This window comes from Notothenia coriiceps, unplaced genomic scaffold (genome assembly GCF_000735185.1).
Source record: "Notothenia coriiceps isolate Sejong01 unplaced genomic scaffold, NC01 NC01_scaffold00037246, whole genome shotgun sequence".
Lineage (NCBI taxonomy): Eukaryota > Metazoa > Chordata > Actinopteri > Perciformes > Nototheniidae > Notothenia > Notothenia coriiceps.
The window spans coordinates 480,467-499,506 of NW_011369947.1; the positions used below are offsets into that span (position 1 = coordinate 480,467).

Genomic DNA, 19,040 nt, shown 5'->3' on the forward strand with positions numbered 1-19,040 from the left:
AAGCTAGAAAACTGCAGAAAGCATTGCTTGTTTCGTTGCATAGATTGTGTTTGACTGAATAAATATACCGGCTAAAGTGTATTCATGGTTTTCCTATTAACGAAGTGCACTGAATAGCCTCTGCTCTGCTGTCAACCTGCATTTCATTTGAATAATAGGATATCTGATATAAGAGCACGGTGGGAAGTAACTAAGTACATTTAGTCAACTGTTATGTACAATTTTGTACTTAAACATGGATTTAGAGGCAGAAAAAGAACTGTAAAGAAATGTGATGGCTTAATAAGACCAGGTTTGCCAGCCTGTCTTTAATATGTTCTGTATGAAACTAACACTATTTCTGACCTTTAACCTTTTACCTTACAGCCTCTGAAGATGCACTGCAGGACCTGTGCTCTGGTGACCAGCTCCGGCCAGCTAACGGGGAGCAAGAGAGGCGAAGAAATAGACAGCAACGAGTGCGTAATCCGTATGAATGACGCCCCCAGCATAAACTATCAGCGGGATGTTGGCCGACGTACAAACCTGCGTGTCGTGGCTCACTCCAGCCTGCAGAGGGTCCTGCGGAGCCGACAGCAGCTGCTTAACGCCAGCCAGGACACGGTTTTCCTCTTCTGGGGACCCAGCAGCTGCATGAAGCGGGATGGAAAAGGCCACGTTTACAACAACCTCCGGCTGTTAAACCAACTCCTACCAAGGCTTAAAGTCTACATCATTTCTCGGACCAAAATGCTAAAGTTTGATGAACTGTTTAAAAAGGAAACAGGGATAGACAGGTAAATGCACCAAGAATCAGACCTGTCTTTGTGAGGTTTGTTTTTGAGAACTTGTGTGTGTGAAAATAATAAAATAGCCAGTAGAAAGCATCACATATTCCCACTTGCTTAAAAAAGAATAAGTCAGAGCTCCTAAACACTCACAGCATAATTTAATTGGATTTAGATTAAAAGGTGTCTGCTATCACTGAAAGGATTTTAAGGGATTTGAGTCATGCAGAGTTTAATGTTGACCCACTACTGCCTGGATGAGGGAGAATATTGCAAAGCATTTCCAATATAGTGCCACCAGTAAGTAAGACCTTTGCAGAAATCTCTCAACATACAGTAGGAAGAAACATACATCAATCTCATGTGAGAAATGGGGAAGAACAGACAAATTATTGAATGAGTGAAAAATTGAAAGATACTGGAAAGACACAAAACAGATGAATAATAACAATCACTTTTTACCGCGATAATGGGTAGTAGCTCATTCTGCATCTTTTATGCAAAGAAGTGCCACGGCTGCCTAATTCTTCTTGAATCAGCGAAAACATTTGGATAAGAACTTGTTGTTTTTTGTGATGGATTTTAGCTTTGGTACACAGCCTCTCACCAGAGGGAGTAAGAAACTCCCAATCTCAGTATTGTTTTAGGTTATTGCGTTGTTGATGCAGAAGTAAACACATGTTTGAAGATGTTTAGCACGTAATACCCTACAGAAAGTGTTCCCCTTAACTGAGAGAGGATTTACCATTTACATTTTCAGACGCAGGTTTAATGCTAATCAACATAAATGAAAGAAAATTGCCATACCTAAAAGGATTTTTGATTTACTGAGACCGTCCTAAATTGAAGGCACTTTCTTTGTTTATACTGAGTATCAAACAGTTTCTTGCTTTTTACCACGTAACAGTCACATGCGGCTTTTTTGGATGCTGATCTGTACTGTAGAAACATTTCTGAATAATTTTCTTACAAAATAAGAGCTTAACAGAAGAAGACATTTGTCAGCGTCAATCTATAAACTCATATGGATTTGAACAGTAAGTCAGCGGGAAGATGAGAGGATGTTGAATATGAATGGGGAATTCAATCACTTCGGCTGTCATGCAAGCACTGCCTGAATAAATATCTTGCGCTTTGATATTATTGTTGGGTTTTGTACAAGGCATATAAACAAAGAAGGTCTTTCTTCAGCCAGTCTTTTGCTTTGTCTCTGAAAAGATGAGTGATCAGATGAAAGCTATAATTATTGGTTCATATCTTTGTTCTTATTGTATTTGATCAGATACTGTTTTTAAAGAGTTGGTACTCCCAATATATGTTTAAACTTTAAATGTTTATGTTCTCTTGTATTTCAGGAAGAGCTCCAACTCCTGGCTTAGCACCGGTTGGTTCACCATGGCGATAGCCGTAGAGCTGTGTGACCGGATCAACGTGTACGGCATGGTGCCACCTGATTTCTGCAGGTGTGTCTTTTAATCAAACATTTTTAGTTTAGAATCTTTGCCCATAAATAAGCTACAGAAAAACATAACTCAAATACTATGTACCCTTGATAAACTGCAGCTAGGTAGGCAGTAACCGGACAGGATGAGATAGATTTCTGTTCATTTATTTATATACAAAGCTTTATATTTTAACTTTGACACCAGCAACAAATGTTATGCTTTTGGGGAGTCTGTTCACCTTGAAAATGTGGTAGCCTAAGTATAATATAATTATAATGTTCTCTTTTACCTCTGTTTTGGTCTCTACCAACTGGTGTGGTCTAGTTCTGTTTAGTGGTGTGCAGGTAGTGTACACAGAGTTAACTTTTCTAATGAGAATCAGCTGATAAGAAAAGTCAATTTCAATGTTCCACAATGGTAATTATGTGTTGGAGCTTATGAAAGCCTCTTTCCAAATATTATTCTTATCAATTATTTTTGACATTGAAATGCAGAAAACACATCCTCTTCAATTATCTTTGACAAAGGAACGAAGCAAAGTCCCTTCTTTTGTCAGTTTCCTAGCAACAGTGTGAACACAACAAGAAAATTGTGTCCTTGGATTTTCGGGTCAAAAACGGTACCTCACAGGTTTCAATTAAAGGCGCCATGATATAACATAATCTAACGGCCTATTTAATATACCATTAATCATATGAGGAAAGACTCTGGTGCAACAGAAACTCTAACAAACGAGCAACCAAGTAGAAATGACAATAATAAAGAACAGAGTTTTTAATAAAAGAATAACATAAACATTATCCACAAACCCTTTTAAAGAGTTGCTCTATGCCAGTACCTGTTTCATCAGTTACATTTTACACCCAAGTCACCCATCACAGTTCCTTATCGTCAGGACTCACTTTGTCACATCGTGTCTTAAAAAGTGGGGCAAGTATTGCATGAGATGGACAGGACACTCTTCCGTTGCAGATTGACTCTGTGATTCACTGGGTGCTGACAGCGTGGGTGTATTTCTACATCCAAACCAAAACCAAAATCTTCTGTAATACATCTTTGATGACGTTACATTTCATTGAGCTTATCCAAAGCGACTTACAATAAGTTCAATAAACTGCTATAGATACAAAGTCAGAACAAAAAGGACCATTTGGGCCAAATAAGCCAAACCATTGTTCGAGCTGGTGCATTAATATTAAATGGGCTAGATTTGACTTACTTTGTAAACTGAACCGTTCCGTAGGCTTATACTTTAAGTTTGAATCTATACGCTTACAGTCTGAATTTGCTTAATAGTTTTCCATTTCTCCGGTTCATTTGTTCTTTTTTTTATTCTGTAGCAACACCTATGTTCAAGAGTTGTATACTGATAATGTGATACCCCCCAAGCCCAGGTTCCCAGGAAATATAATAATATATAAAAATGATTTGGATAAGGATATTCTCACGCGCTAAAGAATGCCTGACATTTAAATATTCATGAAGAAATGCAGACCGGATCGGAAGTGAGTCTTATCTCGGTCTTCCTCTGAGCTTGGCGTGAACATCAGAGGACTAAGATGGTGAATAATGATCACACACTGTTAGCTTAGATTCTTCTGATCTTCCTGGTTTTCTTTGTTCTTCTTCCCATTTCTCCCCTACTGTGACTCGCTTCCGCTCCCCAACCCTCATTTCAAAATGATCCCCATGCTGTTTCCCACATTCTCCCTCACCCTTTGATTATCATGCCTTTACTTTTCTCTCTTGTTTCCTCTCTTCTCCCTGCAGATCCTCCTCTCATCCCTCCTTGCCATATCATTACTACGAGCCCTCGGGACCCGACGAGTGCTCCATGTACCTGTCCCACGAGAGGAGCCGACGAGGAAGCCACCATCGCTTCATCACGGAGAAGGCTGTGTTTGCAAACTGGGCTCGAACCCTCAACATCCACTTTCACCAGCCGGACTGGAAGCCAGCTGCCGTCATGAACAGCTCATACACTCCTGTTCCAGCTGGATCCTGAGAATCAGATGATCCCCAGAAGTGTGTGTGTGTGTGTGTGTGTGTGTGGACGGTCTCCAGATCTGAGTCCTCTCTCCGGACTACATGAATGCATGAGACAGCAGTATAGGAGGCAACTGTTGTGCCTGTTAGCCTAAGCAGCTTGGCAGAATGGGATCATTGCATAATAGCAGCACAAAGCCCCAACAATGCTTTGGAAGTGTTACTATAATAGGATGAATTTCATTCAGGTGTCAAAGCCATGGAGGGTGGTTCAAGTGTTATATTTATTCTGTTTAGTGCTGCTTTAACAACACTCGAGTTGTCAGAGAATGACACACCTCTGAATTTAGTGCACTGTGAATAGGTTCATGAACTCAATTCAGACTCATTGAGGACACCGAGGTCATGTCCTCACCATTTCTTGTTTCTCATCAGTTTACACTTTACAATCACGCACAAATAAAACACGTATTTTCAAAAGTGATATTGATATTTTTTTGCAGTTACTGTGTTCAATTATTTAAATGCTTTCATCACTTTTTCAACGAACATTTCTCACTGCAGATCATCACAAGGAAAACATGGTAACAGCTCCAATTGCAGACCTCCCATTTTTAAGGTTTTAATTATTTTTATGTCAGTAACAAAACAAGCCCATGACATAGCAGTAAGCCAATTATTGTAAAACTATACAGGAGTTAACTGAAATAAATTCAAGGATTTACAACATATAACAATTTTGCATACTACATGTATTCATTTAAAAATCATGTATACAACATTTTACAATATAATCCTCCTAAATCATATCTAGAATGCAGTGGAATCTCTATTGCTGTGTAACAGATGGCCTCTCAGAAAGGTCCTGCCAACCAATGCCTCTGATGCTCGAGGACATGATTTGTCCGGTTTTTAAAGCCAAATTTCCCTGAAAAGCAATCCAACTGCAATACGGATGCAAATGATTACATCAAAAGTGTCCCGAGCAGCCTGTTCAATCCTGACCCACGGGCTTCTGTCTCAGCCTCTTCAGCATAAAGAGGGGAGCTGCCTGTTAACAAGGGATTATACTGTGCTATCCAAGCGTATCTCCAGGGCGAGAGGAGCAGCATGACTGTTGCAGAACTTAAGATGTGCCGTTCTGCAGAGAGGGCTGCAAAAAGATATTTGACTGCTGCTGTTCCCGTACTCCAGTGGAATCTTAATTTTGCTCTCAGGTGCTCTGAGAAAAGCTATGCAGTGCTGTGGTGTCATGCTAAGTGCACTGAGCTCAACTCCAATTACTGTCTCCTCAGGTCGAGAGGTTGGATTTGAAAGGCTTCAAGGGGCAAGCTGGCTGCAAATAAGTGAGCAGTCGCTGTCTTAAAAACACAGAGTGAAGGCGAAATGTTGATTTTCAATGACCTTGGAAACCTCAGGAGACAAACAATGATACTGAAATGCTTGGAGCTGAAGATGTGACTCGGGCGTTTTAACAAAGTCTCCCTCCTGGCACTTCCTTAGGCTAAACCAAGCTAAACTAGGCTCACAAGCTGCTAGCTTCAGACACATATTTTCACATGTAAATCTCAGAAACTATTCCTTTGAGATGCAGCCGCTTGATGCAAAACTGTGTGCAATGTTTTAGAAAATATACGATAAACAAAAGTGTAGTAATTCAAAATCCACATTTTCAATTGATATCAAATAAAGACCGTTTTTTTGCCCTAATGTTTTATGGTAAAAGCTCTTTCATTTGTGTTCAAGAATTCAACTCGCCCTCATTCCCAATTTCTTATTTCCATTAAAGATGTTCCAGTCTTCCAGTGTGTGTGTTTTTAATACCTGTGTGTGGCGGTGACACCTCTGTAATATCGCTGCAGTTGAATCTCCTCTGCTGCAGTTTGACTGTGACACATATCACACACACACATACTGCTGATAAGCTCAGTGTGTGAGACTCAGTTACAGATAGCAGACTGTAAAGTAATTGTGGAGCTTTATCAGCGAGCCTGCAAAATACCATCGTGTCTCAGAGATAAGACTTCATGAATGAGCTATCTTTGATTTATAACATTCTGAGTAAGGAAAACTTTTACAAAAAGTTATTTTGAATACCAAGAACAGCACTTTTTACATTCAAATACGGAACTGTGTGATGTGGGTCTACAATGACACCTGGTGGCTGTGTGTGTCTTGTCAGGCTCTACAAAATAAAACAACAGTTAATCAAAAGTATGTTCTGTTAAATGTATCATGTACGTATATGTTAGAAGTGCAACGTGCAGCAGTTTAGTAAAGTATAATCATTTTTAATGTATTTCAACTATTCTGGCTTTGAAATAATTTTAAAACACTACAAATACAAATAAAGTACATTTTGACGTTTGGTATGTATTTGTGCCAAATACAATGGCCAATAGAATTGCCTCAATATGGCACTATTTAAATGGGTGTGTTTAAAATTCAGCTTGTAGTAAACAGCTTCTTTTTTTATAGTACAAGAGCATTCAGTGGTAGAACAAACTGTTAAAATAGTCTTAAATATTTATTTTAATATTTGTCTCTTTTTCAGATGAATACATTGCAGTTTAGTCATGTTTAATGTGTCTGAGCTAAATGAGTTGTACAAGTCTACTACAAGTTAAAATCAATATTTTCCCCTTTAGCGCACCAGATAGAGATACACTTACAACATTTGTACTTCCTTTGCTCAGGATTCAAGGAGCTCCTTTGTTTCGAACATGCTGTTCAGGTTTGGACCTTCTGCAGGTTTTTTTAGTGTTCCTCCATAAAGTGAGGTAAGGGATCCACTCTCTTTAGTTCAGGGCAACAGTGTGAGGTTTTCCCATGATGCTCCTTGCTAATTACAGCTGTGTGTCTCTTGATGGATCAGCATCAGCATGTTTCTTTTTCCTCCGAGGGTCATTGTGTTTCTGTAAGAGCTGGACCTCACAGTGCTGCTGCTGTAATGTTCAAGATCCTCTCCGAAATCTGACATATTCCGCACCGTGCTATGTTTCAGCTTCATAATACAGCTGTTATTCCAAGTTTGCAGGCACAGTGCGATCAGTTTAAAAAGTAAACAAAGACATTTAGTGCAATATCTTTGTACGAAAAAATTGTGAGAAATAAAAAAATCTTTATTAGTCTTATTTGTACTTTAAGCTCCCACACAATCCTAGACTTTTCCCTTGAGCAGAGAAAATATAGGGATGTTCATCTGTCTAATCCAATCCAATCCACTTTATTTATATAGCACATATTAAAACAGAGGGTTTTACCGAAGTGCTTCACAGCAGACATAACATTATAATAAAATATAATATTACAATAATAAATAAAAGGCACACATAAGAATAGATAAAAAGGCACATAAGGGCTATATGGACAGACAAATAAAAGCATAACAATCGATACAATTCTAATCCCATAGCTGATAGACACAGGATATATACAAATAATTACTCGTGTTGTCTTGTGCTGTTTCAGCAGTAATAATCGTTATTGCAGAAGTCTCCTCAGTCAGTATTTGTTTAAGAAAAAACTGGGGAGGAGAAGTAGAGAATAAGGGAGGTGGAACAGCAGGATAAGCCCCACCACGGGAATGCAGTAATTGTCATGACAAGTGCAGGAGAGATCGGTAAAGGATGATATAGGTATGTTTTGGAAAATGAATAATCAGGAGTAAGTAAAATGTTGTAAGTGTATGAAATAAAAAATACCCAGCCAGCTCCATTTTTAGGATATAGAATTAGTGTATAAATGATGATTGTTATGTCGTATTTTAATTCTCTACAGGTTGGTTCTTTCACTTTGTTTTGTATCTTTTAAAATACCTACCCATGTTAAAGTATAACAGACTTTAGAGACACGTAGTATTGGGGGTCCAAACTCAAATATCTCAGTAACCATTTCGTCAATTACTATGACATTTTATACTGACATTCATGGTCCCCAGATGATAAATCCTACTTATGATTATTACAAGGTTTATATGTTTTCCAATAAGTGTGACACTTTTCTTGATAACCACAATTTATAAGGGGAAAATGCGGATACCTTGTGATACAGTGGACCACGATGAAAATAATCCTTTATTGTGTGTTAATTCTTGGTGATTTTTAATGTCTTTTACTGTCTGCAATGCGGTGTAATGTCTGTTATTGTAATGGCAACTTTAATGTCCCATATCCTTTTTCCATTAATTCACAGTCGGTTTAGAGTGATCCTGACGCAGACACAAACAGATGTGTTATTGCTTTACATACCAAGGTTTAAGTACACTGTGTCAATAGCTGTGGAATGAGCATCTGCCGGGGCTGGGCTGTGGTGTGGTAGAATCGGTATGCTCTTCCTCCTGTGTCCTCGTCCTCTCCTGCCACCTTTGACCCCTTTTATACACCTGGTGCAGCTAAACCCCGCCACCAAGTGTTAAAAATAATGGTAACACTTTATTTTGATAGTCCATAACACTCTATAAGTCATCAGTTGACATTTAGTAGCATGTATGTGTTATGTTGATAGGTTATAGACTTTCTACTGTTCTCAACTGTTTTTCACTTTAATTGGATAGTCCTAACACATGCCTACAAACGCTTAGTGGAGAACCTACTAAAAGTATACTAATAGTCAACTCTAGATTAGTTGACGATCAACAGATAGTCAACTAAACTCTAAAGTTGCTTATCTGTTGATCATCAACTAATGCTTAATGTAATATTCAACTGAACTTTAGTTGCTTATCTGTTGATCATCAACTAATGCTTAGTTACTTGTCGGTTTGAACGGTGCTGTTGAATGTCAACTGATGCACTGTTGACATGCTACTAAATGTCAACTGATGACTTATAGAGTGTTAACTATGGACTATCAAAATAAAGTGTTACCAAAATAATATTGCACGATACATATAAATTTAAGTAAACTGAAACACCAACAACACCCTATTGTGCTCCTACAGTTATGTATATATTTGTTATACTGTATGTAGCTTTTTAATTATCCAATCATTTCGAAACAATCACTCAATGCAAGACACATTTAAGAGAACCCTCATAAGTCAAATTTAAAACAAGACCAAGAAAATTCAGTTGACAAGACAGTGCGAAGACGAGGGAAATGTCAGATATTAGCAAAGGGCGACAGAAAGAAGCTCACTGTTGTTCAAACTATTATTATATTGTTCTCTGATCATACAGTTTGTCCCTTCTTGGCTTGATAAGCATCTTTGACACATTTGCAACTACCTGACATACAATAAGGCACCAACTAAGACTACATTAACAATTTCCAAAATGAGGGAAATGGTTTGGTCAAGGTGACATATGGAGAAAACAAATTACAGAGGGACACGATGAGTGCGAGCAGTGGAGGAGTACAGCTTTGTTACCTGTGGACCTTGGCACAGGGGTGCTTTGTGATGAGATGAGGAGGGGGTGATGGAGCCGCCGCATTAAGGCTAATTTTCTCATCTCGCTCAATCTACTCCCGGCTCCTTCTGAACCTCGGCAGCAGTCTATGCTTGCCTCTCATTATGACCAAGCACTCCGCTGCCTGTCATTACAGCTGTGACTGTATGACACCACACTTTCAGGTGTAATGTCACCTGCGAGGAGACTTCAGCAGGAGTCACTTTGTCGGATAATTAGGGACCATTTCGGCTCATGAAAATAGGGGAAGGTTTCATTTCCACAGTCTGAAAATGAAACCTTCCCCTAGGCTTTTACAATAGATATTTTGTTTTTTACAATGAGAATATGACACAGAAGCAACTCAATTACAAAATTAAAACAATAAATAATATCCAATGATATTGACATCCAAAACTACTTTAATAAAATGTTTACTTATTTGCTGTTTTACATTCAAATGCCTCAAGGCCATGTTAAAGAGACCCTATTGTGCTCTTTAAGATTTTCCTTTTCCCATAGTGTGTTGTATAGGTTTTTTTTTTTGCATGTAAATGGTCTGTGAAGGCTAAAATCGCAAAGTTTACATCAAGAGGGAGTTTCCCCCCCATTTCTAAAGGGGTTGACCAATCACAACACAGCCGGAAAATCAAGTGCAGGCAGTATGAGAAAATGAAGACCTTTTTGAACATTAAAGCATTTAAACGTTTCACAACAGGCATCAAATACAGATATGAACCTTCAAATGAGCATTAGAATTACGTTTTATATTGCCTGTACGGGATACATGTGAGGAGTTTGGTTTAAAGAGCCCATGTCATGGCCATTTCTACTGATCATAATTCCATTGTTGAGGTCTACTAAAATAGATTTATACTGTGCAATTTTCCAAACTCACATTGGTTTCTCATACAGCACTCTCTGTCCTAAACAGCTTGTTGGAGCTCCTGCCCCCCCTCCCTGTGAGCCCAGTGTGCTCTGATTGGTCGGGACGTTGCGAGGCTCGTTGTAATAGCTCTAAGAGGCTGTAAAGACTAAAATAGCACTTTGTATAAAGTCCATTAACCATTTTTGGATTGGCCTCAGCAATAAACCTGTTCTCATCTGCAGTCTGAAGGTTTCTTTACCCTCATCATGACTTTCGTTATTCTTATTTTATTTTTATTTTTTTACATGTCATTTGTTAGACGCTTTTATCCAAAGCGAGTTACATACATTCAGTACTGTGGACAATCACCACAGGAGCAATTTGGGGTGAAGTGTCTTGCCCAGGGACACAACGACATACTGACTGCAGTGGGACTCCAACTTGCTATCTCCTGATTTGAAGTCCAGCACACTACCCACTGAGCCACAGCCTCCACTTAATTGCTGAAGAAAAGAGCAATGAGGAGCGAAGAGGATAATTCACACAACTTCAGTTGAACTTAGAGAGGAAACACAGTTTTGAAGGATGGAAAAGAGTCAGTGTTTCTTAAAGACTTCAGGCATGACAAAGCAATACATTCCTCCATGGTGCTGCATTAATAGGGTCATTAAGAACAAATGACTCCACTATCTTGTCAAGTTTTACTTCAATTGAACTTTTATAAGGAAATACCCTTTAAATTCAAAGTTTGAAAATGAATACCCCGGGATAATATTTGTTGGAAATGCTGTGAAATTGCATAAATACATGGCAGCACTGAGTTTAAAAAGGATAAAATGAAAAGAGTAAGTGTGACAGCAGCAAAATAACTTTTCCATGTGCAAAACAGGAAACTAACTTCATGGCTTTGAGCTCATAATTATTTCATGTCATGGTTTTAATAATAATAATTGCGAGAATGGGTGGAAATGTGGCTTACTTGCACAAAGTTTTTGATGAAGGAATATTTTCTTTTGGCTGACCCAGAGGTTGTCTGGTTTCCTGACACCATGTCTGATTCTCAAGAACTGTTTTGTTTTAATGTTTTCCAGGCACCAGGCTGACGTAATGGAGACAATATCAATCAATATGATGACTCAAAATTCATGCATGATAAACTTAGTGTGTGTGTGACTTCACTTTCTTGAAAAGGAAATAACCTAACGCTCTGAATTGACTTGGCTTCCTCATCAAATAATCATGCTGTCATCATCTGAAAGCTCACATTTCCTCTCTGCTCAGACACAGTATCAATCTCTTAAAGTGTTAAAGAAACATTTTCTAGCATGCCTTGAAGGTGTATAAAGAATCAAATAATAAATTGATGTTATGCCGGAAACACCTAGATTATCCTGAGTTTTACTTCTGAAACATGATGACATCACTATGTAACACTAGCGCTTCTATTGGCTAATGCTCAAACACATTGTACGTGATAGGATAAGGTGGGACATCTCTAAGCGGTTGACCAATCACAACAGAGCTGGCCAGCTAACCAATCAGAGCAGACTGGGCTCTGGTTTCAGACAGAGGGTGAAAAGAGGTGCTACAGCACAGGCAGCATGAGAAAAATAAAGAGCTTTTTGAACATTAAAGCAGATAACATGTCACACTAGAGACACAACATATAGATATGAACCCTTTAAGACTTTTCTCTTTTGATATATTATTTGTTCATAGACGGATACACAAGTAAAACAATGTTGTCTGCAAGACTTCATGGTACCACAGGTTCAAGGTTCTTTATTGTCAAGCTAACATAGCTACAGAGTAATTGTGTCGTTGAAAATCTTAGGTCACAGGGAAAGTTATTCATAAACAAATTGCAATTGTGGCTGAAGTAATCCTTTAAGTGTCTGTAAACAACAACATCAAACAGATGGCTATGAGTTGTCAGAAGGGAGACTCAAAGGCAATGAGTTAAATTTGTTCAAATTCACGTCGAATGAGAACTCATGTGGAGTATGCAAACCAACAAAAAAACAAAACACTTTCCTCTGAAGAGGGTGTGTTTCAACATGAGCCTGAGGAAGATGCAAGAAGGAAGGATTCGAGATTTAGAGTTAGGAAGCAGAATATAACAAAATACATCTTGAGTAATATTTACAGATGTTCAGAACCAATGTTTAGCTTTCTTTCTTGATGTTCAATGGTGTGAAGAAATGAGGGACGCCAAAAGATGTGTGAGTTTGGAGGTTTGGCAACTTTTAAGCAATATGAAAATCTATTGTACTGAAAACTAACTTTCCCCTTCGTAAGAAATAGCTATATTTGTTCTTTATAGACAATTTCTTTACACGATCCAATGAGATTTAAAATGGTTTAATTCACCTAAAGGGTAATTCCACCAATATTACACATCAAAGTTGAGTCCTACTGCACATGTGAAAAAAGCTGTATAAAGACATTTTTACTGTGTGTGAATCTGATCACTCGAGTCATCTTCCGGCGCAGACTGAATACACATCTCTTTCGACTCCACTTCGAGCGATAGAATTGCTAACAAAGAACTGCTAACAGAGCACTTATATACTAACAAATGACTGGCTTATCTAAAGCCAGTTGAGTAGCACTTGAAATGTTTGGCTCTATGAAACCTGATGTACTTATATGATTCTGTTTTCTTCAAGGTTGTATCTTCCTGGTCGAATGCACTTATTGTAAGTCGCTTTGGATACAAGCGTCAGCTAAATGTAATGTAATGTAATGTAATGTAATCCGTTGGAGCTGTGGCTTAAAATTTAAAACGTTGTGGATATTATGGGGTTTCTACCTAGAAGCGAGGTTTCTGTACCCTGTTTCTCATGCTCAAGCTAAGAGGCTATAGGTTACATAGGTCCCTCTAACGTAACACAATGTCCAACCAAACTGTCAGAGGTCAAGCGGCAACGTGGGTAATGTATTCATTTTTGACAAGGAAGATACAATGGATAAGAAGGACAATATTTCTGGTTCTGCTGCATAGACTTTGATCCCTTTTCTGGGTAAACTGTCTGATAATGCTAGTGCATTGCTAAGTAGGCAACTCTTTTAACAACAATTAGAGATAAATATACCAAAGTCCCTCTGTTGCGTAATGACTTATTATTGAAATCCTTAAGCAATTGCTGAATGGTCCCTGCTCAGATTGAGTGTCCTCGTACATTTCCAGCTCTCTTAGAAATCAATAATTGTTTTCTCTGTGCTGCTCTTAGTTCAGATGGTCTTTTGTTTGTCCCCTGATATTTTTCCCTTTTTGGAGCACTTTGTTTTCCTTTTGTGTGTCATTTATATATTTGGTGGCGTTTTTCCTTGTCGGTTTGAGTCCATATCTGCTTTTTACTAAGTGTTCCTTGCAGTGAGCTAAAGAACCACAAGTGCCCGCAATAATGATAATAATAAAACCTAAAATAATCCTGGATAGACTGTTAATTGTTATACTCTGTTATACAATTCATATTACATTAGTATGACCAGAAGATCCTATTCTAATTAAGTTGCATACATTAGCTGTAGATCTGATAATTCAGTAAAAATATTAGTTTTTAAATCACCAACACCTTCTGCGCTCAGAAGAACAACGTACACATCACAGCTTTGAATGAGAGGACTTTCTTAATCATTCAAAATCAGGGGAAAAAAAAAAAAAATAGTCGGTGAAAAACGGACTGCATAAACCCTGGACAACAAAATAAATCTAGGGAAAAAAACAGCATCTAATTCAAAGCGTGCCCTTAGGTGCACAATGGTTAATCCGGTCCCCATCCTTTAATCCAATTCTGGCTCAGATGTTTTCCTCACATCACATAATGGATTTTTATTTTTAGAACCTTAGTCAAACATATTTTATTGGCTTATCATTATGGCCATCAAAAGTTCAGCGTTGGATAAGAGTAATTTTCTTCCCCACTGTTTTTCTATTTTAAAAGGTTGCTGCAAAATGAAATATCCATGACTGATGGGAAATAAATATGTCATGAATACATACAAAATAGAAACGCATGTTATCAAAGTGATAACATTTTGTACTTTTTGTTGTTGTTTTTATCTTTTCACACAAAATAATTCCTTTCTCAACACTCCTTTTGGAAAGCATAACATAAGACTTTCAGTCAGCTGCAGGTGATTTCCTGCTGTCACAGACACATCATGTACTTCTAGGACATGAAGGGACAAATGACAACCTGCTTCTTGCAATCCTGTATAGGGTTGACAAAAGAGAATTCACATAAAGCCTCAAATATAAGTATTTTAACAGAAAACAATATGAAATGTGTAGCCCTCGAGGAATAGACGTCTTCTTGATTAATTTCACACCCACACGTACTTTAGAGTAGGAAAATAATGCGTAAGAAATAGCGGTGTGTATTTTGGAAACACTTAATTTGTATGGCTACTGTCGAAACAAAAATAAAGACGTTTTGTGCAGAATGCGACAGATGTGTACAGCCTCCAAGGTGGGATTGAGTTTTGAAGTGACACCTCGCACACTGAAGCTGTCCGCCTTCACGGGTTTGGCTCCAGCGAAGCGCAGAAGGAACAAGTTGCACAGATCGCCGCCTCGACAGGATTATTGAGGAGAGAAGGATCGGGATTCAATGGCATTTAATGCCGGGCTGATTACACGCGTTATTGACTTTGATAAAAGAGACAGAGGGGGAAGAGGCGTTTGAACAAAAGATCAAACCTGAAGAAAGGTAAGTAAGTGAGGTCGATTTTCATTTACAGTGTCATTTACAAAAGTTATTGGCTAATGAGAATGTGGAAATTCAACAAAATAAGATGTTTATAAATACTGATCGTCAGTAGACCTATTGATAAAGTAGCGTTCACTGCACCCATAGTCACAGCCAAAACGGCATGTGAGCTGTGTAGTAAAATGTTGAAAACACCCTATTTAAAGCTGAAATTATGGGTTATTTCACACAATTATACATTTGCGTGCATTTTTAAAGCATCTGAAGTTTAAATCCAATACTACAAGTGAAAAATGCATCCAAACTGCCAGTTACCCCCCTCTCCAGATTTAATTTCCAGCATGTCAGCCAATGGGAGCTCAGAGGCAGGTTGCAGGTCAGAGGTCAGACCCAGCAACAGCACCTGCAGCCAGAAAGATATTTCTGTCACCGCCTCCGCCATCTCCATGACTGTGGGCGTCCTCTCCAACAGCCTCGCCCTGTTCATCCTCATCACCTCCTACAGCAGCATCCGGATCAAGTCCAAGGCGTCCTTCCTGCTGTTCGCCAGCAGCCTGGTGGTCACAGACCTGCTGGGTCACCTGATCAACGGCTCCCTGGTGCTCATCGTGTACAGCTTCCACAAGAACTGGGAGACGTTTGACCCCCACCACATCGTGTGCAGCGCCTTCGGGGCGTGCATGGTGTTCTTCGGACTGAGCCCCTTGTTCCTGGGGAGCGCCATGGCGGTGGAGCGTTGCCTCGGAGTCACCAGGCCTATCTTCCACTCGACAGCGTTAGCCTCACGCCACATGAAACGGCTGCTGGGTCTCACCTGGCTGCTGGCTGCTCTGGTGGCGCTGCTGCCGGTGATTCTGCTGAGACCCTACAGGGTTCAGAGCTCCAGGAGCTGGTGCTTCTTCTACATGGAGGAACCAAAAGACTGGCTGGATGTGCTGCTGCCTCTGCTGTTCTCCATGCTGGGGCTGATGGCCCTGCTGCTCTCCATCGTGTGCAACGCACTGACCAGCTGCACTCTGCTGCAGGCCAGACTGCGCCGCAAGCACCACTGCAGAGGCACGTCCTACCACATCGAGATGATCTGCCAGCTGCAGGCCATCATGTTGGTGTCCTGCGTGTGCTGGGGTCCATTACTTGTAAGATTTCTCGACATTTAAAGAAGACATTTCTGGTTCATATTTGTATTTGTGCTTCTACTGTGACATGTCTTGCTTTAATTTTCGAAAAGCTCTTTATTTTTCTCATACTGCCTGTGCTGCAGCACCTCTTTTCACCCTCTGTCTGAAACCAGAGCCCAGTCTGCTCTGATTGGTTAGCTGGCTGGCTCAGTTGTGATTGGTTAACTGCTTAGAGATGTCCCGCCCCTTAGCCTATCACTTACAATGTCTTGGAGCTCTAGCCGATAGAAGCACAAGTGTTTCATTGTGATGTTACTATGTAAACAAATGAGTCCCTCTGGAGGAAACTTTTAAATGTTAGCCGTTGCAGACCATTTACTGTCAACCCGGTATCACGGCAAGACGTGAACATGTGAGGATTTAACACACGCTGGGAGACGTGAAGATGTCACGATTTCGTCCCTTCAAACGTGACTGTTACAGAGTATTGTTAACCCATGTTAACCAGTGGAAAAATACCCGGAAATGCCAAGCAAATGCTACCCGACGGTCGGTTGTTATTCTCAATATTAATATAATAATGATTTATTTTTTAATAGTCACACTCGATTACGCCAATTTTCTTGTTGCCCCAGCTGGTCGACACCTCTTTTAGCAGAAACAAAGGCTACATTAATGTATTAAATCGATGTTAATCCATGTGTGTGGATGTGGAATTAACGGACGTGACGTTGTGCGATTGCGTTGCCAGGCAACAGCTTCGGTTCATGTTAATTTACAAACTCTTCAACTACAACCGTAGTTATATTTAAAAACATGTTAGAAGGCCTCACAAAATAGTTTAATCTAAATTTAAATGTGAAGGAATGTGTGTATACCTATGGTGTATACAAAATACATCCGTCATAAACGAAACCGGAAACAGACGTAGGCAAGATCCTCAGCTCGATAATTGGATGGTTTAGCCGCAATGCACGCTGGGATTTGGGGTTTATTCGATGTGAAATCCGAAAACATTTTTTTTAAATAAAATAATACTTTATTCCGAGTGTGCTTGCTTTTCTCTTTCAAAGTCATCACATAACGGCATTGTAATACACGGTTCGGCTGCATTAAATGTTACATCTGCCGTAGTTCTCTATTTATAGAGCCCTGCTGAGAAGACTTCTAGACAAACAGGAGAACTGCCGCCAAAACTGAAAACGTTACCTGGATCATAAATATATAAGCAATTAAACAACATCTTACATTTCTTTTCACACAATAAGTCTCCTCGCAGTATCAACACTAATTCGGCTGACTTTTATATTTGATCCAATTGGTAGATAGGCTGTATTTACACCATAACGGTGCAGAGCTGATAGAAAGGGACACCTGGTGGTTGAAGAACGTTATTGAATTTTATTAATAGGATCCCTATAAAGTATATTCATTATTTGTTATTCTATACTAATAGTTAATTAAATACTGTATATAATGACTAGTTTGCACATCCCTTTGAAGATTTCAAGATTTTCTAAGCTAAGGTTTATTGACATATCATATACACAACTACGGTGTAGTTATGCAATGAATGAAAAACTTGGGTCGCAGGTTCCTCAACAGTGCATTACAAGACATATATCAATATGTGTGTATACCTCCACCATTAAACTGTCATTCTGCACATTTCTTATACTATCTACATACATCTTATAAGAGTATAATACATATGTATAATATCAGTTAATAATAAAAAAATAATAAACAAATAAGTGCTTAAACATAGTTAACATTGCAGGAAAGCAATATATTAGACTAATTAAGTACTTTGTCAGGCTTAATATTTATCTGTTCATACAAATGTCACTGTGTGTGCTGTGTGCTCTGCATGTGTGACCATTAAAGAGGGTTTCATCCCTCCATATTCTTCTTCTATACCCCCAAAGCTTTTTTCTTATTCAAAAGAAGACCTTAACCTAAAGTACTCTTTAATGTTTAAATTAAGCCTTATTAGTTAGTCTGCTTTGCACATCCTCCTATTAATATCTAATAATACAATTCAATAACATGCGAGTCCTAAAATTCCCGGATCCTGACAGTATGAACCGAACAGTAATGGACTCAGCAGTTTCTTTTTCGTTGGCTCAATAGGCGGATCACCTCAAGTACGCCTTAGAGTACATTTTTTATACTTGGTTGGCAGCCTCATCCTGACGGGCTAAAGAGGCTGCTTTGAAGGAGGCACGCCAGGAGGTTGCTCGCAAGCCCTGGCTCAGGAGCTCGTTGCCTGAGTGGCTTAAGACTTTTACAAGCAGCCCTGAAAGCTTGTCTCGAGCCTCTGAACCTTTCTTGGGGTCTGGCCTGGCGTTTGGAGGTCCAAAGAGCCTCCCAAGGACCTCTAAAAAATGCAAGGTCAGGAAGCCAGCTCGTGCTCCAGTACCGGTCCACACAGCCATCGTTCTGTGCTCCAGTGCCGGCCCACACAGCCATGGTTCCGTGTTCCGGTTCCTTGCCCAGCAGCCATGTTTCCGGCTCCAGTGCCGGCCCCAGCAGCCATGGTCCCTGTTCCAGAACCGGACCTTACAGCCATGTTTCCGGTTCCAAAACCAGCCCACACAGCCATGATCCAGGCTTCAGTTCCGGTTCCCACAGCCATGGTTCCGGCTCCAGAACCGGCCCATACAGCCGTGGTTCCGGCTCCACTTCCATCCATGGTTCCGGCTCAAGTACCGGGACCAGCAGCCATGGTCCCGACCCCGGCTCCTCGTC

The 19,040-nt window shown here is 39.6% G+C and overlaps 2 protein-coding genes across 2 annotated transcripts in view; both read left to right on the plus strand.

The window, feature by feature from the left end:
- Positions 1 to 368: 368 nt before the first annotated feature.
- Positions 369 to 19,040, plus strand: part of st6galnac5b (ST6 (alpha-N-acetyl-neuraminyl-2,3-beta-galactosyl-1,3)-N-acetylgalactosaminide alpha-2,6-sialyltransferase 5b) — a 20,978-nt gene continuing 2,306 nt past the window's right edge. The window contains exons 1-3 of the mRNA XM_010794472.1: positions 369 to 776; positions 2,123 to 2,230; positions 3,983 to 4,261. Coding sequence (XP_010792774.1) covers positions 376 to 776; positions 2,123 to 2,230; positions 3,983 to 4,217 — 744 coding nt within the window. The 5' untranslated portion in view covers positions 369 to 375 and the 3' untranslated portion in view covers positions 4,218 to 4,261. The remainder of the gene's footprint in view (positions 777 to 2,122; positions 2,231 to 3,982; positions 4,262 to 19,040) is intronic.
- On the plus strand, positions 15,513 to 16,328 carry ptgfr (prostaglandin F receptor (FP)). The gene has a single exon (XM_010795437.1). The coding sequence runs from the start codon at positions 15,513 to 15,515 to the stop codon at positions 16,326 to 16,328; it is 816 nt and encodes a 271-aa protein (XP_010793739.1).